The 27,601-nt window shown below is 36.0% G+C and overlaps 2 protein-coding genes across 4 annotated transcripts in view; both read left to right on the top strand.

Annotated features, from left to right (window-relative positions):
- Window positions 1-1,577: 1,577 nt before the first annotated feature.
- Window positions 1,578-12,158, top strand: LOC107044784 (ubiquitin carboxyl-terminal hydrolase 20). Of its 3 annotated transcripts, none has more exons than XM_015266813.2 (6): window positions 1,614-1,655; window positions 1,739-2,303; window positions 4,585-5,056; window positions 6,323-6,709; window positions 7,536-8,667; window positions 10,961-12,158. In XM_015266813.2, exons 2-6 carry the CDS (start codon window positions 1,882-1,884, stop codon window positions 11,263-11,265), a joined length of 2,718 nt encoding a protein of 905 aa, XP_015122299.1. In that variant the 5' UTR covers window positions 1,614-1,655; window positions 1,739-1,881; the 3' UTR covers window positions 11,266-12,158. The 3 variants fall into 3 exon arrangements, with proteins under 3 accessions (XP_015122298.1, XP_015122299.1, XP_015122300.1); XM_015266814.2 differs by having other exon boundaries at window positions 1,640-1,655; window positions 1,854-2,303; XM_015266812.2 differs by having other exon boundaries at window positions 1,578-2,303.
- Window positions 12,159-14,721: 2,563 nt separating this feature from the next.
- The window catches only part of LOC107044785 (vesicular inhibitory amino acid transporter), a 16,409-nt gene continuing 3,529 nt past the window's right edge, over window positions 14,722-27,601 (top strand). Inside the window, exons 1-3 of the mRNA XM_015266815.1 lie at window positions 14,722-15,029; window positions 15,504-15,785; window positions 17,794-17,920. Of these exons, the coding sequence (XP_015122301.1) occupies window positions 15,514-15,785; window positions 17,794-17,920 (399 nt within the window). The 5' untranslated portion in view covers window positions 14,722-15,029; window positions 15,504-15,513. The remainder of the gene's footprint in view (window positions 15,030-15,503; window positions 15,786-17,793; window positions 17,921-27,601) is intronic.

Genomic DNA, 27,601 nt, shown 5'->3' on the forward strand with positions numbered 1-27,601 from the left:
CTGACTTTTGTATCCCTTCTTTTGGACATTTGATTTCCAACAAACAATTATCACTCTGAATAATACCGTCAGCACTGTATCCCAGCCAGGGTATTCTGGGATGAATGAACAACCCCAATGTATGTACTTTTTTTTTTGTCCACTCTGCATATCTCTCACGACACTTCGGTTCAGTCAATGTTCCATGGCGTGTAGCAGCATTTCCCCGGAATGCTGAAAATAATTTATCTTTAATTTTTTTAGGCCAATCAGCCTTTCCACTTGCACCATATGTATGTAATTCATAACATGTGCTCCCTGTAATTCTCAATTGTCTTTCTCGTCTCCACATATCGTTCTCTTGTCCTATTGTTCTCATGCATATTTCAATTGACCTAGCTTCGGTTACGTTAATTTTATTCTCATAAAAAGTAAGCAGACTGTCGTTCAAAGTAGGAGTAGGTGGATCATAGGGTAGGGTGATATGGACACGTTCCTTCAGGAAAGCTCTTATAGACTCGAGGGAAGCAGCTCGATTTTTTAAAGCAAACATCAAAAGACCGTTTCGTTGCGCGTTGTTTTGAGAAATGGATCCCTGCTTCTGATTGTGGATGTGCTATTTGTATCAATGGCAATCACAAAAATCAGATATCAATAAATGTAGAAAGAAAAAAATTAAGAATTAATGAGAACCAAAAACCATACAATCGTACCTGTAATCAATGTATTGAAGAAGAAATTACCCAGGTTGTGATCATTTTCTTTCTCAACTTCCTTCGTCTTCTGAGAACAAAATTCTTCTATTGGAAGTATTTGATTATGAGGCAATTCAGCATTCGATTTTACTTTCCCCCATTGTTGTTTTAAGTCAGTACAGCTTGACTGTTCTAATTTATCAACTTGGACTCTATAAATTAAATTTAAAAAAAAACGGAAAACTACATGCTCTGTTCTCATGACATGTTTTCTCATGATGAGTCAAAATGTAATAGCAAATGGAATAGCAAAAATAGCTTTAAAAAAAAAACAAGCAAGGAAATTACAAGTTTTGAATACGGTGTGATGCATACCGATAAAGGTATAAAAGGGTCCCAAAAATATATTTGCACTTTCCTCCCATGCCAGCTGGACAACTACATTTGCAGGTTATTTTTTTCTCAGAATTCTCAATTGAAACTCTGATATTAATTTCATGATAATTATTCCAATGAGATGATTGTCGACACGCAGACAAAATATCAACGTAATTAGGGCCATAGGTTTTTATACCACAAATAATTATATGCCCAGCTTGTAACACTTCCTCCCCTGCCTTAATGGGTCGCCTTGTATTCTGTAGTAAATCACCAATATCACAATACGTCAAATTCAATTTTGGATTTATATTCATATTGGGTAATTGAAAAAATTAATAGTTTTTGTTATAATTATAGAGAAGAAATTGATAACCTTGTACTTTCATACACCAGCGCCCAAACAGCTGGTAGGTCCCCCCATCGAGCAGTTTCATGAATCCTCACCAGAGGGCGAGAAAACGGTTTTGACATCGCGAATTGCTTGCAATTGCTTGCTATTGCTTGCGAAGATACAGCTGACAATTCACCTCTCCAATGACAATCGTTTTCGTGGTTGAACAAATATTCTGGTGTAAAGATATGTACTCATCGTTCCTGCAGGTTAGAATTGATAATAAATCTAATTGTATAAACAAATAACTAGGAAAAACAATCACCATGATAATAATCACCTATATCGACAGATCACCGAGAAATCGTAAATTATTGTAATGTGATAATTGTTGATAACGAGAGAAGAAGAATACAAAAGTCACTGCGTTGGTTTGAATGACTAATGATTTTGATAATTAACAAAAGTTGATTGGCTTGGTGTTTATTTGGAGTCATGCCAATCGTAGCACGCAATTGCCCACATATTTTGAATCATGGAGATCTCAGAATCATCGAGGGAGTGTTTTGTCAGAAGGAGAGATTCATCAAGTGCAGTGATTGCGATAATGAGGGCCCTGATCTCTGGCTATGTCTTTATCCTGATTGTCGATGGGTAGGATGCACCGAGACACATCTGGATCATAGTACACTACATAATAATAAGCATCCCATGCACTGTGCACACATGAATCTGTCAACAAACAGAATCTGGTGTTACATGTGCGAGAGGGAGGTGATTACGAGGCACATTCCATCACCTCCTAGTTCACCGACACAGATGGATGTCAAGGCTGGAGGGAACAGGTTTATCGGCGATGGACCTGGAGGTATCAATTATAAGGCTGAGACTGATAGCTTCGGGATTCTTCTGGACAGGTGAGGAAGGAGTTTAGTTTGTGGTGAATTTCGAAGAGTTTTGATGTCTGATTTTGGAACAGAAGGGGTCATTGTGGGAATTTTGGAGAAAATGTCAGAATTAATTTTTTTGTTCAGTGTTTTGTGCAGTATATAAAAGAAGAGCTCAATATTTTTTATAGATTCACTCATTCCTCATATGTTTGTGAGAATTGGGTGGTTTATGAAATTTGAAAGTTTTATTGATTAAGGCCCGGGTGGATTATCTCTCGAACATAACCTTTGTTGTTTTTGGCTTATTTTGATAATCTGAAATGATCTCCAATTGCTATTCAGTTTTACATAGCCCTGGAGTCTCCAAAAATTATGATTGTACAATCATAAAAACGTTGAAAAAAAGCTGAACATTTTCAAAGGGCGTTTTCGAATAATATTGGGAAATAAACCCAATACGGAGGAAATTGCAAATTAATAATTGGTTGTATCTAATCGCTGTTAGGTCATTTGTCACAGTAGTCAGTGACTGTAAGATCGTTAGTTACCATGATAAGTTATCCCTTTACTATTTCCTCTCTATTGGACTTATTTCTTAAGCTTTATTGAAAACGCTCTTTGAAAATTTTCAGTTTTTTTTTCCTACTTTTATTGATTGTACAATCATCATTTTTAGGGACTCCTGAAATGTGATATATTTTAGATTATGAAGATGAAAAAACAATCGAGATAACCTTCGAAAGATAATCTACCCGGGTCTTAAGTGCATATTTCGTGGGTGAGTGACTTTACGTGGAAATGTTAAGACAATTTTTGTAGTTTAGAAAATTTACACAACTTTTCCACATTTTCTTTTGAAAAACAAAATGACGGCAATAATTTCCTAATCAGCAGGAATAGGCACTCAACTCATTATTTAAGGCCAATTAATTCCTTTCCGAAAATCAGTAAGATTAGGAAGTCGAAAGCGTCTCTGAGAATTCCCCCTGGAACTGTGATTTCATACATTCCCTTCAGTTTTAAATTTTTTGGCAGAATTCTTCAAGTTTTCGTTGAATTTCATTCAAATTGTTGAAATTTAAGGAATGAATGCCGGCACTTTTCATGAATTGGAAATCCAATTTTTCGCCTTCCAATGCCAGCGTACTTAGTGTATACGTACTTCGGATTTCAGTCAAAAATTTCAATGTTTTTTACTTTTTAAAAATTCTGTCTTCATAATGAAGTAGTTCTGCGGCAAATCCAAAGTCTAAAGAATTCTATGCTGGGGATTTCCTTCTGAAAAGTTGGGCATCAGACGAACATTTTCAAAAAAAAAACATTCAAAAATGTTGATAATTGCGGCAATTATGATTTTTGGAAAATTTACCATTTTTTTCAATGAATTTTTTTTAAAATTATGATTACTATTCTAGTCACCTTTAGTGAATCGTCCATAAATGAATAAATTCTCACTATAACCTAGATGTCAAAGGATGAAATTTTTGAGATGCAAGAAAAATTATACGAGAAATCGGGACAAAATGGAACACTGGGTTGAACAAAAGCATGGTACAAAATAACACCCCCATTGAAGAATAAAATGAAGAATAAAATAGAGTCAGAGATTTATCGATTCTCAAATCATGTGTAAAATACATGTTTTCAGCGTAAGAATTTTTAACAAAATGAAAAAAGAACAAAATTGAGATGTAATTGTTGAAATTCCAATTTTTCAATCACTCCAGACTTCCCACGATCCAAACTTCAAATCGACTTCTCCTAATACAACAAGGATATCTCAAAATTTGCGTTAAGACTAGGGTATCTCAAGATGTGAAAAATCGTCTGAAATTTCACGTTTTCCTTCTCTTGGCAGCTGTATAAATGGGATGAATGCATCCAAAAATACAAATAACATGAAGTAGTTCACATTGGAAGAGAAAATGATTTGCGAGCTCCGTGAGACTTAGAAATGGATGTGAACAACAAGCTTTTACATGAATTTTGAGATACCCTAGTCGTAACGCGAATTTTGAGATACTCTTGTTGTAAAAAGAAAATTGAAATACCCTTGTTTTATTAGGAGATGTCGAAATCAAAATGTTATATAAAAGTGCCACAAAGGCGCCGAGTTCAACTTTGTCTCATTCCTATAAAAATGATTTGCCAAAATACATTCACCGATTATTCTTTTTGCAGAGTGTTCTCGGGGAAGAATATCCAAAGACCTTTTATAGAGAATTCCTAGAAGTAGAAAAATTTTTTTTTAACAATGCATCTACTTTTTTCAGGGATATTTACAAAGAAATACTGTTCTTTATTTCAGATTTTACACCAACTATGATGCAAAGTTCAACTCTGAAAGAACCGGGGATTCACCGGACAGTACAGATTCAGAAGAAAGCCGAGACTTTGGTGGCAAGCCACGTGGTCTCGTGGGCCTCCAGAACATTGGAAACACCTGTTACATGAACTCAGCCCTCCAAGCCCTCTCCAATGTAGTTCCATTGACCCAGTACTTTTTGGACTGTGGCCAAGCAGTCTCCCATATCGTGAAAGACCGGAAACCGGGTTTGAGCTTGAATTATATGAATCTGGTGAAAGACATGTGGAACAGGAAGACTCGAGGCTATGTCGTTCCCAATGGAATTCTCTCTGGAATTCGGGCAGTGAACCCAATGTTCAGGGGATACCATCAGCATGACACTCAAGAATTCCTCCGATGTTTCATGGATCAACTGCATGAGGAATTAAAGGAGCGAGTAGAGGAGGACAGGGAGCAACATGTTTATTTGAAGGTACATAACTTTTCATTCAAGTTTATGATCAGTGGCTCACAAATAAAAGCATTTTTTGTTGACGTCCTGGAGTGAGCCCCCCCAGGGGCATTCTCTAATGAAAAATAAAAATTTGAATTGTCTGCCCAATATATTCAGTGAACATGAGATTTTTTCTATTCAGCTTCGACTGAATTATTCATTTGAATTCAATACATAACTGATTCTATTCTGGCAATTCTAAGAAATGGAATGAATAACTGCATTCTAGTTTTCTTTTGTTAACCAAATCATCATGTCAATCAACAAGTTATAAAATTGTTCACCATGTTACATTCCCCTAATTCTGCAATCATCTCATTTATTAGTGAATTTGTGGGGAATTATCGAAAGATATTTCCTATGAAAAATTTCTTCATCTTCTAGAAAGGTCTTCTACGACTCTCTTCTAACATTACTTGTGGCCAAGATAAATGCAATGATTTTGCAAAGGATTGCTTTATTTTCAATATTTCTCAAATGGTTAATTATACAGATAATGAACCGTTTTCAGAAAAAATTCCAGAAAATCCGACAAAAAAAAATATCCACGTGCAAAAATTTCCATACACAATCTAGTGGGCTATTAAAAAAAAGGTCTATCAACATTTTTCTGTAAACGTACTTGTTTGACAAAACTAATTTCTGGCGCCAAATATCTCATCTCTTGAGGATAAATTTCTTGGGACAAAAATTCCGGATAATGTGCCGGACAATGTCAGATTTCGGTGAAGTCTTCATGATTTGAACATGAGCATTTCATGATAAAGCGAGAATTTCTTGCCACAAGAAATCGGTTGTTTCATGTCAGAAGATGAGAAAATGCTTAAAAATATTAAAAGCTTCGATTCAGTGAATCGTGAATCAGAGACTTTGATATTGAATGAATAGAGAGTTTATGCAGAGGAAAACCTCGCGATATTAAAAAAATATAACTGTCGCTTACGCTCAATCGCCTTGAGTTCAAAGGGCAGCAATATCTTCTTCTCTTTCTGTGAAACTGTTCTTGTCTTTTAAGAAATATTATCTCATTTCGAAAAAAGACATCACCTTTTCATTCAGCAACTTCCTCCTTAACCCGAAGAGCACCGATTTCTTGTCTGACCTACCAAACCTGCCATAAATTGATCAAATATGTATGCGATTTTGTTCGCCCAAGAAATGATTTTCGTGATATTATGTCGATTTTTCGTTTAGTGTATTAGCGAAATTGAAGATTCTTTATTTACAAACTACGTTTCTCTTAAGTTAACTGAATCCTCCGACGAAGAAGACCCCGAGATGGACGGTACGACCTCTAGTCAATCAGACGCCGAATACGAGACCTGCGACTCTGGAGTCAGCGAACAGAGTTCTACGAGTGACGATGGTGATAGAGGTACAAAGCGCCGTTACTCCCGCGTCTCTCAATCCGAGAAATTTCGCAACAAGTTCACAACCCGAAGCCTCAAGAAACCTCTCGACGACCAGTACAATCAACCCCAAAGATCTCTCCAAAACTCTCCAACCAAACACCGAGCAAAAAAGCAAATGAAGACCCGCAGCATCATCAGCGACATTTTTGACGGAAAACTCCTGAGTTCAGTGCAATGCCTAATGTGCGATCGAGTTTCCACGCGAGTGGAAACTTTTCAGGTAAAGACGGCAAATAAATTTAGTAGTAAATTAGTTAAGAAGGAGAAATGAGTCCCGAACAAACGGATCTGCAAAACATCCTGCAAGTACTTTTTTTTTGCTCTAAAAAAATTTGTTTTTTCCTTTTGACTGGAAGTATTGTAATCTTTCAAATTCAAGATTCTAAGTTTTTGCGTTAGACTAACTAATTTCGGGCTCAGGGGTCGAAATATGATGTTTTGGTGCATTTTTTTCGATAAAAAATTGATCAAATTTCATTAATTTGTTTTTACGAAATATCCAGTTCAATGGGCACTACCGTTTGGTACAAATTAAAACTTTTTCGATGGCGTTGTTGCCATGATTAATAAAAAAAATGTTTAAATTGAGTCACTGCTGGCTTGTAATATTTGTTTGAATGATATCTGAGGCAAGTTTGAAGCTGGTGCCGATGGCATTATCAATTTTCAAGTTATAGTCGTAAGAAGATTGAATTATGAAACTGAGCGTCATGTTCACGAGCTTCATTAATAAGGGCGAGAAATAAGGTTCCCAAATGAGATTTAGACCTTAGGATCCTGATCTAAAGAGGAATATTAATTCGAAAGCAAATTGCTAATTTATTAGCAAAAATGACTACGGCGAGTTATAACAAAAGGACAATTGCTTACTTGTTTTTTTTTTTTTTGGAATTGACAAAGTCCGTAACCAAAAAATGTCTTCTCAGATTCCCACCTCTATAAAATCTTTAAATTCGTATATATATATACGGACTCCTTCATCACAATTAGACGTAACGCCCAAACGAATCATAAACTAATTTGATAATAATCATCACTGCTTGCAGGACCTCTCGCTACCAATTCCCAGTAGAGATCACATTGACATGTTGCACCAGGGTTCACTAACCCCCCAGAAAGCTGGTCCCTGTTCGGACGTGGTCTACGTAACTAACCAATCAGGTTGGATCTCCTGGTTCTTTCAATGGATGCGTTCCTGGTTCTGGGGGCCTGTGGTCAGCCTCCACGATTGTCTCTCTGCCTTCTTCAGCGCAGACGAGCTCAAGGGCGATAACATGTACAGTTGCGAAAAATGCAACAAGCTTCGCAACGGAATCAAGTTTTCCAAAGTGTTGGATCTACCAGAAATTCTTTGCATTCACCTCAAACGTTTTCGTCATGAACTAATGTTCTCTTCGAAAATAGCAAACTACGTGTCCTTTCCCCTGGATGGATTAGACATGCGTCCATATCTCCATAAAGATTGTGTTTCCAAAGTCACAACTTACGACTTGATATCTGTTATTTGCCATCATGGAACAGCTGGAGGCGGTCACTACACTTGTTATGCACTGAATTCAGACATAAATCAATGGTTTGAGTTCGATGATCAATGTGTGACGCAAGTATCTCCTGAAACAGTCAAGAATTGTGAAGCATATGTACTTTTTTACAAGAAAAGTTCACACGAAATGGCTCAGTGTCGTGATAAAATAGTGGAGCTGTTGGAAACTTCTTCCCGTGAACCTGAGTTGAATTTCTACGTATCCAAGGCGTGGATCAATAGGTTTAACACTTGCTCAGAACCTGGGATGATTGATAATTCAGATTTTTTGTGCCCGCATGGGGGAGTCAATCCAGTGAAAGTTCATTATATTGATAAGTTGAGCAGACCACTGCCACAGGCGGTCTGGGAGCATCTCTATAATACATTTGGAGGTGGACCTGCTTGTACACATTTGTTTGAATGTCCTGTTTGTGTGGAGAAGTATGAAACACTCCAGAAGAGGAGAAAATATGAGTTGGAGGTGTTCCAGAGGTTTAATAATATGGAGAATCCTACGGCTATTTATGCGCTCGCGATGGTATGGCTGAGACAGTGGCAGAGCTTTGTCAAGGGGAAAGAGACACAGCCTCCTGGGCCTATTGATAATTCGTCAATTGTTGTCACGGTTAATGGACAGAAAGTACTGAAACCTGGTAGGTATAGTGAGTTACCGGAGATTCATGAGTTTAAGCGAAAGGTTGATTATCAAATCACGTGAAGATTGTTTTTAATATTCTTCAGTGTGTTTAGCCGTCAGGAAAATCTGGAAAACCGGGAATTGTCAGGGAATTTGATTGGTTTGGAAATGTCAGGGAACAGTCAGGGAGTTACAAATTTTTGGGAATCCTTCTGTTGACAAAAAACATTGTCCTGGAATTTGATCTCAAATTTACTTAGAAAAGTGGGATATTAGCATCTTCCCGTGGGATGAGACTGGGAACCCACGGTTTTTGCGGTTTTTCTATGGAAAATTCTAAATTCAGCATTCTACTATTCAAAGGAATTCTTGCATATCAAGATGGTGGAAATATTTGAAAAATACTTATTTCCAGCAATATATAAACTACAAAAATACTAAGAGTTCCAACCTGGTCCGCTAGAGAGATATTAGCAACCTAATTTTCTAGACAAATTTTTAGCTGTACGTATTTTTGTTGAAAAGTGGACAGAGTGATCATCTCTTAAGGGGAGACTTCGCTAAAATTGAAAAGTCTTTGAAAATTCCCTTAGCCATACTTCCTTTATTGCATAATTTTCATCTAATGTCGATTTTTGTATTCCGCAATTTTCGTTAGAGTCTAGAAAATGAAATTAAGTATCCATTTTACGTCATAAATAATGGATTCGCCTATGAAAAAAATGTTTCTTTCAATGCACACTGTTTTGTTTTGTGACGTTTTGAGTTTTACCCGGAGGTAAAACTCAGTGAATTTTGTCCTTTTCCGTCGTACTATTACTGTCAGTGAGAGGAATCTCCTTTCTCTACACCTTTACACGTATTCCTGCACTGCAGTCCTTTGTATGGTCACTTAATCCTCAGCTAACTTCGGCGGTGAGCTCACGGGGGATTCGCTCACTCGGAGGGATGTTAGGAAAAGTATGAAGGGATATTACTTGGTGAGGTTCTAAATAAACACTCGCGTATTTAGTCGGTAAAAGTATGGTATATTAATCGTTGGTTTAACATACACGACTGTTTTACTATTGGGTTGGTATAACGCGTGATTAAAACTCGACTATGGACTTCGACTCGATTTGTTGGCTGAAGGCCTGAGCTAGAGGTCCGCTCGACTCTGCTCCTGATCGTACTCTGATGCTTCCAGTCCTCAAAACTTGGCAAAGCCCCAGTTTGCTGAGCTAAGCAGTCTCACGGTTTTCTTCACTAACACTGTCTCGTGTCATCACTGTCAGAGACTCAAACAGTCAAACAGTTCATTATTCTGAACTGGACTCCTGAAAAACCGTGGGACTGCTTACCACGGTGTCCAAATGACACCGTGGGATTGCTGACCAGTGTCTGGATGACAGGAAAGAGAAATCATATTTCTCGTTCCCACCATCCAGCATTATATTATTATTTTAATATAATTACTAACTAAATCGACGTATTGATCGATCTCAATATGTCACAGTTTGCACTTGCATAATGTCTAAAAAATCGAGTGGAGTAGACAGACTAAATCTAAAAGATTAATTTTTCCTCAATCCATTCTATGCAATGGAAAACGAATACTCAATTTTATTCTTTGAAGTCTGACGAGCATTGAAGCAAAAATTTAAATTGGATGAAAATTATGATCCAAGGAAAATTTTGAAGGTGAAAATGGGAGATGACGACGAAAATGGGTCACTTGATGGGTCTTTTCGCCAATTAAAGATAATTTCATTTTACCGACGTCTGCCTCTCAATTTCGTTCGGTGAAGGAGTTAATGTGCATGGATCCATCCATTGCTAATTGATTATCAACGTCAGGCGATCCTCGTTTATCAACTGATTTAACTCTCTAAGGTGAATTTCAATATCCCCAATCTATGGCCTTCAAAATGGAATACCGGTGTCCTCATTAAAGCATCCTACTACGCTTTTCACCTTAGGGTCTATAAATTTAACCCTCTTTGATAAAAAAAAGAACAGTTTCTACGGTCAGGGAATTTCATCAATTTGACCGGGAAAAATCAAGGAAAAGTTAGGGAATTTTGTTGAAACTGCCTGGTGGACAACCTGTTCATTGGGAACAAGTGTTTGAGGAATTTTACGCGGTACAAAAAATGTTTAAAACGGAAACATTGTAATCGGAAAGTCTACTCTACCCTTCCTGAATTATTGCCGGCTGAAGCCCGTATGCTTTACCTGTCTCTCCTTTCTACGGAAATTCGACGATCCAATTGCTCGATTTAATTAGAAGAATAATAGATAATAACTCGATAATTTTCTTATCCTTTCAGGTTCGGATTGTAGTCAAGTATCCGAAGAAGTCTGGCAATTTTTTCTAAATATTTACGGTGGTGGGCCCGAGCTGATGCTTCAACCCTGCCAACGACCACAAACCCTTCAACCAAATATATCTCTACATTCCACATCAGCACCAAATCTGATGGATCAGAGTCCAAAGCCAAATCGCATCGATGTAAACACAAACAAAGTAACAATCACCAAAAGTACAGAGACGATATCCCAGCAGGATAGTGCTATCGAGAGTATCGCGTCCGATAGTGATTCGATGAAATCTCAAAGGGACTCCAGTGGATAACATCGTTGTTAGATAAATGTAATTATCGATTGATTCATTAATTAAAATGAGTGGAGGAGTGGTAAAACTATTCAAATCAACATTCCTCGGTCATTATGAAATTTTTCTCGTAATCATTCTATGAGAAAAAGTCAAATGAAAATTTTTGTCTGAAATTTTATTGTCCACAAATAGTTTTCTTGATTTTTTCTCTCTCAAAACTACTTATATTTTAGAGATTTATATTAGTTATAAAATTTTTAATTTTGAGTTCGATTACCACTTCAAATTGCCATTTCATTCCTAACATTATTATTGCCGATTTGCCTTGAATTCTGATGTTTTTCGTTATGAATCAATAATACATTTACTGTTTAGCGTTTTCAGTGTGCACACTCCGCTTGAGTGTGAAGGATCGATTTAGTTGTATTCTTTATATGCTAATAGTCAATTTTTTTTATTTCCTAAAAAAACGTGGGGCTAAGTGTTTCATGTAATCAAACGATTGAGTATTATTATCCTGTAATTTTTCTTTTGTTTGTTGAAGTTTTGTTCGTTCTTTGCCACACGTAATCATCAAATGATTCTGAACGAAATAGTGATGGATTTAGTTCAGCTCATCATCGCGCGAAATGAGGAGGACACTTAAGGCCCGGATGGATTATCTTTCGAAAGTAATCTTCATTGTTTTTCCATCACCATAATGTAAAATGTAAATATCACAATTTCCATTGGATTTTACATCACGCAGGAATCCCGAAAAATTATGATTGTACAATCAAAAAAAGTAAAAAAAAAACTGAACATTTTTAAAGAGGGTTAGAAATACGTCCGATAGAGAGAAAATAGTGAATGGATAATTTATCACGGTAACTAACGATCTGACAGCCATTGACGACTGTGACAAATGACGACCTAACAGCCATTTAGATACATCGAATCATTAATTTGCAATTTCCTCCCTATTGGGTTTATTTACCAATATTATTCAAAAACGCTCTTTGAAAATGTTGAGCTCTTTTTCAACGTTTTTTTTATTGTACAATCATAATTTTTGGAGACTTCAGAGCTGTGTAAAACTGAATAGCAATTGGAGATCATTTCAGATTATCAAAATAAAAAAAAAACAACCAAGATCACGTTCGAAAAATGGGTGGTTTACCCGGGCCTTAAATAAAAATTTAATTAACCCCTTAAATACGGGGCCTTGAGCGCCTAAACTGTCCTTACGGTCGGGCGTGGGTATGGGGATAGCGTGCCAAGGGCCTCTGTCAGTATAGACACCCCGGCCTACAGGACAGGGGTATATGGACGCCGTACTTGAGGAATTACAAGAAAATTTAAAAATTTATATCAGTCAATCTTGTTATTGTATCAACGAAAATTGTAAGAAATGGGTTTTTAAGACTCATATTCTAAGGGGTTAGGTAAGGCATGTGTCGCCACATTTCACACATGTAATTGGAAAATTATAGCAAGTTATTCAAAATGAGGATCAGTCAATGTTATTTACAATGTGATTTTAATTCTTGTTTATTTTCTGTTCTTTTTTTTATAATTTTCCTATTTTATTTGTTATACCTTGGATGTACGAAGGGAATTTAGTTTTCGAAAAATTCCAATAGGACTTCTTTTTGTTACACGTGATAAAACATTCATGTTGTTTAATTGCATTGTGTAGATTTGTAACGTTATATCCAAACTTCAATTAGCTAATCAATCGATGAAGTAATTTGGTGAAATGTCAGATTTAATCTAATTAATTTTAACATGTACGTCTCAATAATTTATATGATAAGAATGTTGATATGGGAATATTCACCTAAAATCGAGCATTTCCCTCGAAATTTCCGCTTCACCCAGCCGGGAATCGAACCCGGGTCTCCCAGATACGCGCCGGGCACTCTTACCGACTAAGCTACCGGGAAACACAGAAATTCACTCTCAAATTCCCCTCAAACACCGCCTAACCTCCTTTAGGCATTAAAGAATTCTAAGAGAATTAGAATTTAGAGAGAAAAAATCGAGGGAAAAAATCGAATTAGATCATCGCTTTCGTTTACTTTTGTTCATGTAAATTGGATTGTAATTTTATTTAAAGAGAGAAAGAGAGCAATGTGTCCGAGAAACACATGATGCTGCAGTGATAAAATGATTTCAATCGCATAATCAATTTTCATTTTGCTGAATCAATTAATTCGACAGTTAGTATGCGTGTGATTTTGATGATTATACAATTCTATTTATTACCTTAAAATAACTGAATTGGTGCAATAGAATTTATGAGAATAAAGTGGGAGTATTTTTGAATGATTGTGGGAATTGATTCTCATAACGAAGAAAATCCATGGAATTTCGGAGAATGTAATATAAATGAGATAGGAATAATTAAATTGATTTCTTTATTTATTAAAGAATGGTGTTCTTTATTCAAATTCTAAATTTCGAGTGATTACGATAAAAAAATTTCTAGATTCCTCTGGCACTGGAAACTACAATTGCTTGGTATGTTTGTCTCATAGCGTTTACCGAGTCATTGGGATGATTCAATTAACAATAAACAATGGATATGTGGAAACTTGAGGTGCATGAGATGTTGAAAATATATTGAGAAGGAAAGAAATCCTTGATTTCCCCTCATGAAGATATTTTGCAAATCTGTTCATTCAGGACTTATTCCCTACCCGTTACTATTTAAAAATGGGGGGTTGTCACGATATGCAGCCGTGAGTTAACAAAATGCCGCTAATTTGCCAAATTTTTAAACAAATTTTTTGCTGAAAGTTATCCATATGATTATAAATCAAAGCACATTAATCTCCAGGAAACGAGATGAAGATTAATGTGCACTGGGTTAAAAAAATATTAATAACTTTAAGCAGGAAATTTTTATTTGAAAATTTAGAAGAAACGGTGGCCTTCTGTTACCCATTAAGAAATCTCTGCCGCGTTATGCGAGATCGGTGTATGGACAGCTTTGCATTGAGGACCAAAAAACTACTCTTGTTCCGGCGAGGATTATTTGAATAATTTTCTGTTCGTTTTCGTTCATTCATTCTTTTGTTCGCTCATTTTCGGTAGAAATATCAAATTCTTTCAATTTATAATTTTTTTTCTTCACTATTAATATTAAATTCAACGAGTCCAAATGGATTGACATGTCACATTCTACCATTGCAATGCAGAATTCTCAATTTCAATTTCATCTCATTGACTTCTTAAAGAATTGGAATTCCTTTCCGGAGAAATCTTGCAATTTGTCGTCTTCATTTTCAACTTCATTCTCAGTTTGACTCAATAACAAAATCATTGAATAATTAATGATTAATGACATCACATCTGTCACATTTCTGGAGGTAGAGTGTCAAAATATTATTGTGTGCGCATGACAGTCCGCCGTCGATCTCTTTCACCATTTCATGGACCAAATCGATCGGTTCTTGCGCGTAACGAAAAGGGGATGCTGGCCACTCTCATCTCAACCCCCAAACGCCGCCTCCAGTCAATGTTACCATTAAAAATTATAAAAAAAGTATTAAACATAAAAGCCGCCGAAAATAGTTTCTCCAATAACATAATGATGTTCAATTACAATTATTGAATATCGAATAGTGAAAATTTAGCGTTAAATACCTGGTAAAAATCCGTGCAAGTGCCTCAATTATTAGTCTTAGGGAGACGTCGTAGTATTGAAGGCTCGAAGGTTGTCCTAGTCATCCCTTACAAGAGAGTTTTTTCATTTATTTTTTTCATCGTTGGAAAACTATCCTCAGCGATTTTGGAGCGTAAGTATATTTCTCAATTAATTGATTTGTCATCACTTCTTTCACTTGAAAAAAAAAAAAGAAACGTAATATTTAAGGGATTTGTGGAGTTGGCGCCACATATTGGAATATTAATTACTCCAAACAGAAATTAATTTATTCGGTAATAGATATTTCCTCTGGGAGCACGAGCAGAATATTTATTGATTCATGGAGAAATATTGCCACGATTTGATTCAATTTCTGAGCGATTGTGACTCTTGTCAACTGAGAAATAGAATTGATGGGTTGATAAGTGATAATAAAATATTATTTGTAGAAATGCAGAGATTTTTCGTTTTCAATATAAACACTATTATGGAATTTATTCATCTAATTTCCATTATTTTTCCAATCCGTGCATAATTGAGAACTAATAATGTTCAAATCAATTGAGATTTTTTTGTAATTGTTTAATAGGAATGAATATGCAATAATGAATTTTTAATTCCTCAGAGCAACAAAAATGGCAAATTTCCGAGGCTTTTACATTCCCTCGTTCAGCGCAACGGTAAGTGTAATGTGGGAAACAGTGAAAGCAAAAATGCCGGAGAATAGCCCGTGTATGGAGTTAATTCGTGGAACGGGAGCTGGTGGACCTCCGCAACCGGGCCAATTTAAGGAGTACGGTGAAGGCGGGGAAAATACAGAAATGACAACGATGAATGGGGAGCAGGCGTTTGGGGGTCAGAACAGCGTGGGGGTGGCCGAGGACTCGTTCAGCTATCAGCGAAATGGGTACATCATTAATGACATTGCATTTTCCATTTTCAGTGACACAATTTCCTACTTAAAGAAGACTTCGATAAATTGTTGTAGGGAATCATCACTGATATTCATGTTAAATATTTTATCTATCGATAGGAATGAAAAAATCCATTCATTTAGATGCAATTAATATCCTCATTTAGGAGTGGAGTAATGTGCGGATTATCTATTTAATTATTCTACTGTGGTGAATTGATAAAAATATGTACCAGGTTCATCAATTAGGTGCAGATCTGGAAAATGAGTCATCAAATATTGGTGATCAGGGTGTCCATCTGGAAGTTTCAACAAAATTTCCTGACTTTTCCCGCTCAAATTGATGAAATTCCCTGACCATAGAAAACGTTTTTTTAATGAAACAATGTTAAATTTATAAACTCTAAGATGAAAAGCGTAGTAGGATGCTTCAGTGGGGACACCGGCATTTCGTATTGAGGGCCATACAGTGGGGATATTAAAATTCACCTTAGAGAGGGTTAAAATAGTTGATAAACGAGGATCACCTGACGTTGATAATCAATGAGCATAATAGATAGATCCATGTACATTAACTCCTTTGCCGAACGAAATTGAAAGGCAGACGTCCGTAAAATAAAATTATCTTTGATTGCTAAAAGACTCATCAAGTTAATTTTCGTCGTCATTTCCCATTTTCACCTTCGAAATTTTCCTTAGATCATAATTTTCATCCAATTTAAATTTTTGTTTCAATGCTCGTAAGACTTCATAGAATAAAATTGAGTATTCGTTTTCCATTGCATAGAATGGATTGAGAAAAAATGAACAAAAAAATTTTTCCCATTCGGATTCAAAATTCATGCTATATTAGGGAGTATCTCCGGTTAAAAATAATTTTTGGAGCTAATTAAATTTATTTGTATCTGTTCCACGCATTGAATGGTTTTCAGATTGTTTTTTTTTAATAAAGGAAAAAATATTAATCCGTGCGAAAAAGTGGCAACATCGTCGGTAGTGTTTTTTTTTCACCAGGAGCTGGTTCACTGGCTCGAGGGAGCTCCAATCACAACGCTTCATCGCTCTCTCTCAAGAGACGTTTAAATTGACCGCGCTATCCCCACCCGATCGGGTACTTGAGACTTTGCTGCTCGTTTGGACTGCGTGCACGGAAATTTCATTTTTCAGTACTTTTTTCGCGATTATTAATAAACAATGCTCCTAGGCGACAATCTTTTTCACTCAAAAAATCATTGATCACATGTTCTAAATGTGTCTAAAGTTTCATGACTTTGGCTGCTTTTTTTCCTTGGGTTTTGCAGTTTTTTTTGTGATTTCCATAAGATCACGTGTTAAATGACCACTTTTTCAAAAATTCATAATAAATTAACCATGTTCCCCAGCAGTCTGAAACTTTGCACACGCCTTTTCCATCATTTAAAGAATACGTAAAAAATAAAAGAGAAAAATGGCTGCTTTTTTTCTAACCCTCCGGGCTCGCCCGATTATCCTTAAGAGGTGATAACTCTGTAAACTTTTCAACAAAAATACGTACAGCGAAATTTTTTTTTAGAAAATTAGGATGCTAAAATCTGTCTAGCGGACCAGGTTGGAACTCTCAGTGTTTTTACTGTTTGCATATTGCCGGAAATGGGTATTTGTCAAATATTTCCACTATCTTGATGTGCAAGAATTCCTTTGAAAAGTAGAATACTGAAGTTAGAATTTTTCATAGAAAAACCGCAAAAACAGTGGGTTCCCAGTCTGACCCCACGGGAAGATGTTAACATTCCACTTTTCTAAATAAATTTGAGATCAAATTCCAAGACAATGTTTTTTTGTCAACAGAAGAATTCCCAAAAATTTAGATACTCGGGGAAAACAAGCTTCAAATTTTTAAATTCCAGAAAGTTGTCGTAATTCCCTGCCTTTCCAGACCAATCAAATTCCCTGACGATTCCCGGTTTTCCAAATTTCCCTGACGGCTAGACACCCTGAGTGATTATGGATTGCATTTTTACAGGGACAAAGCGAGAGGAGCAAGTGTAAGCAGTGGAGGCTTCAGTGAATACGATGACGGTGGTGAATTTGCTTCAGGAGTCAAGATCAACGAGTGGCAAGCCGCTTGGAACGTTACCAATGCAATTCAGGTAACACGAAGAGAAATAAAAGCAATTCTTTTTAGTTATCCATAACTTTGAGCTGGCTGCGTGAAATCACAGAAACTTCATCCCCACAGCTGTGGATGAATAGATCAATATAATAGAATTCACATGGTTCCTCTATCAAAATATTAAAATAGATGAAATCACTCAATAGAAAATTGAAATAGGGAATCCTATTGAAAAATCGTTCGATGAATCTATCATAAGTAAATTTGGATCGGGCCAGTAACAGTTTCTACTGTTATGGAATTTCTATTAGAATCAAAATGCATGCATCCTCATTCATTTTAGTGGAAACAATTTTTCAATCATTTTTTAACTCATTGAATATTGGAACAGTAAAATAATGGTTTTAATTGAGGCTGAAAATTGCAATCTTTAAGTCTTTTCATCGATTCATTTTTAGATATTCTCCTATTACAAGATATCAGTCAGATGAATAAATGGGTCTCATTCATTCAAATTACAGATTTTCATCTTGCGTATGTTATGAAACGCCGATTAAGGCGGGTTTTAGGATACTATACGTACACACCGGAGATGAAAAATCAGTAAAAAGGGGGGAAGAAAATCCGATAAGTGTTCAAACTCTTCAGAAGAAAATACAGTACTTTTGTTATAGAGCTGCGTGGCACCCTCGATTTTCAGACATGTGCCGACCACTCGCGTTCAAATGCGTAATTCTTGTTTTAAGCAATAAAATATGATCACTGAACACCAAGTAATCAATTTTCAATTAATTTTAGGCATTGGAATCGTTTACTATTGACAATTCAATTGTTCAAATCGCCCTAGCGCCCAAATTATGGAGAATAGACGAAAATTCTCAAATCATGAACCATATAGAATTTAATGAGGAATAATTTCTGTCTGTTTTCAATTTTACATCTCTCGTAGATGCCGAGATATCAGCAATAAACTAGTTACCCGACCCGACATAGTGCTCTCTGCTTGTGGTGCACGGTGGGTTTGAGAGCGCTGTGTTGGGTCACGCAACTCTTTCCTTGCTCATATCTCGAAATCTAAAAGAGATATGTGAAATTGACAAAAAACAAAGAATATTCCTTATTGAATTTTAAATGATTCGTGACCCGAAAATATCCGTATAACTTTCAAAGTTTGGGCACTAGGGCGATTTAAATAATAAATTGTTGATAATAAATAGTTTGTTGATAATGCCTAAAATTGATTGGAAATTGTTTACTTGACGTTCCATGATCATATTTCATTGTTCAAAAAAAGCATTACGCATTAGAACGCGAGTGGTCGGTCAGCAATTTAGAAGCGTTCTTTGGGGATGTCCCGCAACTCTATCATAGTCACATTGCTCCATGATCGCTTTTTCCCCAGCGTGAAGACTTTCACACTCCCTACCGCGCTCGACTTACGAATATACATCGATGTTTTCTTACATGCGCTATTGTTTAGTCTTTCCAGATTTGCCCAAGGGCCCAACTGTACACAATGTAGCATGGCGGTCAGACAGTGTCGGTCTTACAGGAATTATAGAAATTCAGTATCCTCAGAGCATCATTTCCAATGCCAATTATTCCTAAACGATGGCGCTATAAGGCCTCAAACATTTCCGGAATGAAATATGCAGAGCCGTACCCTCCTTTTGAGGAAAATTCTGTTTTTTGGTACCCATTCGCGATATTTAATCAATCCTCTCACATTTGCATGTAAATGTACAATAGTACAGTTTGCAATAAATTAATTGGTCGATTGACCAAATTGCTCTCAATTGATTAATCAATTCTATAGTTAACAAACATTTGCAATCTATAATTAATCACAGTTTAGAATCTAGGATTGTTTTGCTTGTTTGAAAACTGTTTTTTTTTCATCAACAAAACGCAGACAATTCGTTGTCTTATAGAAAAATTACCATCTATGGACTTCCAAAAATCCCTAAAATCAAGAGGTCTTAATGATAAAATTTTTTCATTTTTTTACCATGTTACGACCTTTCGCCTTTTATTTCTGTCCTCAGAAAGCATATCTCAATTTTTAATACTGATTCATACATGTCGGAACATTGTAAAAACTCTCAAAATGTTTGTATCTTCCAAACATTTTTTGGCCAGTAATCACCCCTTATATATACTTCTGTCAAGATACATTTGTGTAACACGTATTCGTGACAGAAGAACGTCTCTCAAAAAAAAAAAATTAGGGAACTGAAGCGATCTTTATTGTTAAGGGTCAATGATCGGACGAATCCCATGTACTCTTGAGGGTCAAATGAGAGAGACACGTACAGTATCCAAATCACGAGTAAAAAAAATTTTGGCTCCTAGAATCAGGGTACTGAATTTAGTAAACTTGTTGAAGGCATGATATTGAGAATAAAAGAACAGGTCATTTAATTTCAGTAGAAACATCCTTAAAATTCAGTACCAACGAAACCGTAATTTCGAAGTAGAAAAGTTTTAAATAAAGTACCGTTCAGTTTGTTAATTAAGAATCGTGGAATCTTAAGGGGATACACTACCGAGTTTCAAAATTTCTGGACATGACAAGTAAACTTCATTGGACACCTTATAAGAAATGCATCTCACTTTTGTTGGTACGAGTACTCTGAACATTGTATTCAATTTTCACCTCATTTCATCAAATGCAACTGACATAAATTTTGTCGAAAATCGAAAATAGTTTTTAATAGTTTCATTAAAGTTTCGTTTTACGCATGTTACGTCCCAAATGGATTACTCTTTTATTTTCACTGAGTTAAGAATTGATCTGGATTTAGAAGAAAAGATTTAACCCTTCTGGTCGATAACTCCAGGTGTTGAGGGAAGCTATTCCTTTAGGTAGGTTCTTTCCAATCGACTACTGCGCGTAGCTGACCAATCAAACACGATTAGGACACAATTGTTTAATTTAACAATATTTATTCAATAACAAATAACACTTGGGTTTATTACACTGTTCACTATTGTAGTCTTTGAATCTTATGATTTAAGTTTCACTTGATATTTTAAATGTTTTTTTATTTCTTCAATTTTGGTTATTTCAGTTGACTTCGATTATTTTAATAACACTGTGATTTGAGTCCCGAACACCTTGAATTAGGAAATAGGATTTCGGAGTTAGAATATTCACCGGGACTTGACTTGAACTAGAAGTTTAACTTAGTGTTTTGAATAAGATCGGAAGAGGTAGTTATTTCTACTTTCCACTTTGAAGTTGTAGATTGAAGTCATTTCTCTAAGGAAGGATTTGAATATCTAAGGGTTTCTTAGCGGTCACGCGTGGGCGTTCACGCTCTAGTTTCAGAGGGTAGGATTGGTTGATTAGGGATGCTGGAGAGGATAGAGGCGAGCCGGTTGGTTTTTGGGTCAAGCGGGGAGCCTCGATAGTTATGATTGGATTTTTGGACATTAAGGGTGCAGCTGCGTTTTGACTCTTAAGAAAATTCTGTTCTCACGGAACGTTAGAATTGGAAAATGTCACTTGACACTTATGACTTTCAGATTTTTAGAGTTCGCCGTGTTCGGTTTACAATTTCAGGATGAAAATACTTATCTTACATATTTATTTCGACTTTTATGATTTTTTGAAAAGTTTATGATGCACGTGTGCATCCATCTGTTTTTCGGTTTCGTTTATCACGTGGGAATGGTATTTTTAAATGTTTCTCAAGAAAAAATGTGGTCTGGACACTTGAGTGTTATTTCTTAAATGTAATTAATAATTTCTTATTTTATTGGATTGGAAAAATGATATTCGAATATTGGGCCTTATATACTAATTGCTGGTAAGACTCGACAGTCGATAAAGTAAAGTTAAAAATTTAATATAACGCCATCAGGTGGCCAAGGTAGGGACGTAACACGCACTCCAAATTCAATTGGGAAAAATAATCCGACAAATACCCCTCGAGATTCAAAATTAATCGGGTATTTCCCTCCAGCTCCCCTGCAAACAAACCATCGTGCCATGTTTTGCGGAAAAATGCCTCGCGCAAGCGCTCGGGATTTTTTAACCTGCAAAACTTGACACCCTCATTTGTTTGCAAAGAAGCTGTCGGGAAATACCCGATAATTTTGAAGCTCTTGGGATATTACTACTGAAAAACTCACCGACTCAATTTTTTTGATTGTGAATTCTCAATTCACAACCCCCACCTTCACTTCTTTGCAAAATCCCCCCTCCTCACATCTGAAATTTTCGATATTTTAGCACTCCTTCCTGTGTATGGAATACTTATGCCCTTTAAATACCTCAGCCATAATTTTTTTATTCAATCTGAACATTTTCTAGAATTAAGAAAAATTCAGCATTGGTTTCAGAAAATATTTATTCTGAAAAATAATCCCCAAATTCATTGGTTTTTATGATCCCACCAAGAGGAAAGCTTAAGAATTGGAGTTTCTAAAATCTAGAAACTAGTTTTTAAAGCTAATCTACTTTTTTTCTGTGTATCGACAGCTTAGTAACAGAACGTAATTACCAAAAACGATCATTTCCAGAAGTAAAATGACGTATCCCTAAAAAATGAGTTTTAATGCTTGGGATTGGAAAAATTATCGAAATTAGTTTATTGTGTTACTAGTGCGTAAAGGTCCACTTTTTCACATGCACGTATAACACATCCTATTTTTTGTGGAACCTGCCAAGTTCACTGTTCGGAACGATAGTGGGGGTAATGTGGTTGTTCTTGTGCACGAGTGCGTAAAGTTCCAGAACGTGCGTAAATTGAATTTCGAGTGCGTAAAGCGAAAGTTTAATGAAACTATTAAAAACTATTTTCGATTTTCGATAAAATTTATGTCAGTTGCATTTGATGAAATGAGGTGAAAATTTAAAACAATGTTCAGAGTACTCATACCAACAAAAGTGAGGATGAATTTCTTATAAGGAATCCAATGAAGTTCACTTGTCATGTCCAGAAATTTTGAAACTCGGTAGTGTATCCCCTTAAGGATCCCACGATTCTTAATTAACAAAATGAACGGTACTTTATTTAAAACATTTCTACTTCGAAATTACGGTTTCTTTGGTACTGAATTTTAAGGATGTTTCTACTGAAATTAAATGACCTATCCTTTTATTCTCAATATTATGCCTTCCTCAAGTTTACTAAATTCAGTACCTTGGTTCTAGGAACCAAAATTTTTTTTACTCGTGATTTGGATACTGTACGTGTCTCTCTCATTTGACCCTCAAGAGTACATGGGATTCTTCCGATCATTGACCCTTAAGAATAAAGATCGCTTCAGTTCCCTAATATATTTTTTTTTATTTTTTGAGAGACGTTCTTCTGTCACGAATACGTGTTACACAAGCGTATCTTGACAGAAGTATATAAGGGGTAATTACTGGCCAAAAAATGTTTGGAAGATACAAACATTTTGAGTTTTTACAATGTTGCGACACGTATGAATCAGGATTAAAAATGGAGATATGCTTTCTGAGGACAGAAATTAAAGGCAGAAGGTCGTAACATGGTAAAAAAATGAAAAATGTTGTCATTAAGACCTCTTGATTTTAGGGACTTTTGGAAGTCCATAGATGGTAATTTTTCTATAAGACAACGAATTGTCTGCGTTTTGTTGATGAAAAAAAAAACAGTTTTCAAACAAGCAAAACAATCCTAGATTCTAAACTGTGATTTTATAGATTGCAAATGTTTGTTAATTATAGAATTGATTAATCAATTGAGAGCAATTTGGTCAATCGACCAATTAATTTATTGCAAACTGTACTATTGTACATTTACATGCAGATGTGAGAGGATTGATTAAATATCGCGAATGGGTACCAAAAAACAGAATTTTCCTCAAAAGGAGGGTACGGCCCTGCATATTTCATTCCAGAAATGTTTTAGACCTTATAGCGCCATCGTTTAGAAATAATTGGCATTGGAAATGATGCTCTGAGGATACTGAATTTCTATAATTCCTGTAAGACCGACACTGTCTGAGCGACATGCTACATTGTGTACAGTTGGGCCAGTTGGGCCCTTGGGCAAATGGTCCCGTGGGCAGTTGTTTTTCTGACCACTCGTGCCATGGATTGTGGCGCTTCGTGTACACAAGATGCCTGTGGACAGTTGTGCCCGGATGAATGTACCCCCCCCCCCCTTTCCCACCGGTACTCGACTCAGCCCGCTCGACCCAGCACAAAGTGGGGGTAACACTACTGGAAAGGGGGAGAGCACGGTAGAATTCGAACATTTGCATTTCTTCTTCTTGACATTACGTTTGTATGTACTAGGCGAGACGCGCGGTCCGCGCGCGCTATCCAGGCTGCATGAAATTGATTCCTCTAACCAATTTTCTAAACTCGACGGAATCTTGACTTCATTCATGTCACTGATTATTGGCGGGAATGACAACAATCCAGCACGAAAACGCTGAAGGAATCGTGAATTGCCACATAATCACCAATAACAATTGATCAAGTGGACGTAGTGAGAAAAATCACACGTCATTTAAAAGATCTACTTGAAATTTTCAAAATGGTGTATAATAAATCCTCATTGCTTAAGGATAATCGGGTGAGGAAATGTAGGAGGTGAGGCGGAGGGGTTTCTATTGTTTTCCTGCAGAAAACCAATCGCTGAACAAAAAAATTTTTTCCATTCGGATTCAAAATTCATGCAATATTAGGCAGTATCTCTGGTTAAAAATTATTTTTGGAGCTAATCAAATTTATTTGTATCTGTTCCACGCATTGAATGGTTTTCAGATTGTTTTTTTTAATAAATGAAAAAATATTAATCCATGCGAAAAAGCGGCAACATCGTCGGTAGTGTTTTTTTTTCACCAGGAGCTGGTACCACTGGCTCGAGAGAGCTCCAATCACAACACTTCATCGCTCTCTCTTAAGAGACGTTTAAATTGACCGCGCTACCCCCACCCGATCGGTACTTGAGACATTGCTGCTCGTTTGGGCTGCGTGCGCAGAAATTTCATTTTTCAGTCGTTTTTTCGCTATTATTAATAAACAATGCTCCTAGGTGACAATCTTTTTCACTCAAAAAATCATCGATCACATCTTCTAAATGTGTCTAAAGTTTCATGACTTTGGCTGCTTTTTTTCCTTGGGTTTTGCAGTTTTTTTTATGATTTCCATCAGATCACGGGTTAAATGACCACTTTTTCAAAAATTCGTAATAAATTAACCATATTTCCCAGCAGTCTGAAACTTTTCACACCTTTTCCATCATTTAAAGAATACGTAAACAATAAAAGAGAAAAATGGCTGCTTTTTTTCCTTGGGTTTTGCAGTTTTTTTTATGATTTCCATCAGATCACGGGTTAAATGACCACTTTTTCAAAAATTCGTAATAAATTAACCATATTTCCCAGCAGTCTGAAACTTTTCACACCTTTTCCATCATTTAAAGAATACGTAAACAATAAAAGAGAAAAATGGCTGCTTTTTTTCTAACCCTCCGGGCTCGCCCGATTATCCTTAAGGGCAAAGATTCAATAATAGATGAAAAGACCGAATTTCAGGGTGTTCATGAGACCTTCATGAAAAATCAATCAAATCGCATTCAATACATCACAATTTGAAGAACGAATAATGTGCCCTTCAAAATGATATATTCATTTTTCCACTGATTTCACTCAAAAGGATGAAAAAATGTTAAGGGTGTCACGTGTGTTTCCGAAAAATTACATTTTTCAATGTTTACTAAGAAAGTTTTTTTTTTTCATTAAAGTAGTATGGTCACTCTCCAAAGTGATCGTTGAGTGTCCGTCAAGAAAATCTAAAAAAATTAATCAAAAAACTATGATTTATAATTGAAAATTCTCTTCGTGAATTATAAAATTTATGAATATAAGAATTAATCGATTATTTTTATTATCTTTCACTTATTAGTCAAATAATGTACCTCCTTTGACTAGTGTCGTTTTATGTGTGGCAACGCTGTAACTTGACAGCGTAGGGAAAACGATATTTGAAATGCCCGCTTGTCCACACTCCACTAACGCGTCGTTGCCGCATCTACTCGACCCGCAATTTGCAAACACCGAGGAATTATTTATAACTAAAGTCCCAAACGGTCAATAATTTTCATCGATGGTCGTAAATTTTTTTTCCCATTTTTGGTATTTTTTTATAATTTAATTTTGGATTTATCATAAAAACCACCCAAAAATATGATTTGCCCGTAAGACTCTGTTAAAATCTAGTTTTTCATTAATTCTTATGAACCATACTAAACGATCAATGTACCACAAATTGCACCGGGAGGTTTTATTGATATTAACTTTCATAAAAAAATTATTTCATTAACTTCCCGACCCGAAGGGAGGAAGTTATTGTAATGACCCCGAAAATCGAATATGGAATTTCGATGATTTCTCCACATTTCTCGACCTCCGGAATCATCCTGATACATTTTTGAAGACATGTCTGTATGTGTGTGTGTGTTTGTGTGTGTGTATGTGTGTACGTATGTGACCAAAATTTTGTCCAACGATATCTCCTGAACGAATGAAGCGATTGATTTTTTTCTTCCTTGCGTGTTCATGTAACTTAGAACTGATTAGTTTATGAAAACAATTGACTCAGCGGTTTTGTATTTATCTGCATAAAACTTGTAAAAAATGCCAAAAAGCGTTAATTTCATAGAAATTCGACCATTTTATTTAAGGTAACGATGGGATTTGAATTAATTTTGTGTAATCGATGCGTCTCCACATAACAACCCAGACCAATTTTTGCAATTTCTGTTTCATTTGAAATTCCTGAAATTCGAAAAAATGAAAACACTGAAAATTGATGGAATAGAATAAAGAAAGAAAAAGCAACAAATGTAAAAACCTCATTTTTACACCTTTCCACTTCAAAGGAAGGTTATCATGAGAATGGTGTGTTTTCCTCTTGCAATCGAAGTTTTTTGAAATAGAATTGCAACGGATCCATTCGGAAGCATACTACCAATGGAATTGGCAGAAATGAAGGAATGTCAAGATTAATAACGCGTAAAGTAACGGTCACATGCCTTCTGTCGGATAGGCTCAGCTCCCTGCTTGTTTTTTTAATGAACAGAAAAAGAGGAATCGGTCGGGAAGTTATTGGTTCGACCCATAATGGGTCACCCAATTCCACCAATCTCTACCGGTCACACCCCAACGAGGGAGCGAGCGAAGCGAGCGACCGGGCCTGATTTTATTTTAATCTTGGAAATCGATCCGTGACCATACTACTTTATATATCAGACTAGCGGCCGCAAGCGGCCGCGACGTTGATGCCCATTTATTATGCCTTTGCTTTTTTTGTTTCTTTCGAAAATTAATGATTTATCATCGTTTTAGTCTATTGAGTGTTAAAGTTAATGAAAACAATGCGTCTTGGTTCATTGCTTGTTCAATTTAAATATTATAATAAGTGATCCACTAATTCTGAGTTTCCGTCCTCATTGAATGAAATTTTAATTACTATTGTAATCAAAATTATATTCAGAGTGCAAAACAACAATTATAAAATTTCTCACAGGCCATAATTTTTTTGTCTTCGCCTCCCTCTTCATTTCCGTTTGCAACTTGACAAAAGTATTCAATTATTTTTCTAGAAAAATTATGGGGTCAATTCTGATCTTCTTTCGCTAATTCGAAGTGTTTTCGCTTCATTCATGATTTTTTCACAATTTTATTCGACGATGTCATAAACTTCAAACTTTCATCATCTAATCATCTAAAA

The sequence above is a fragment of the Diachasma alloeum genome, unplaced genomic scaffold (genome assembly GCF_001412515.2).
Source record: "Diachasma alloeum isolate Michigan unplaced genomic scaffold, Dall2.0 Dall_scaffold_00802, whole genome shotgun sequence".
In the NCBI taxonomy this organism is placed as follows: Eukaryota; Metazoa; Arthropoda; class Insecta; order Hymenoptera; family Braconidae; genus Diachasma; species Diachasma alloeum.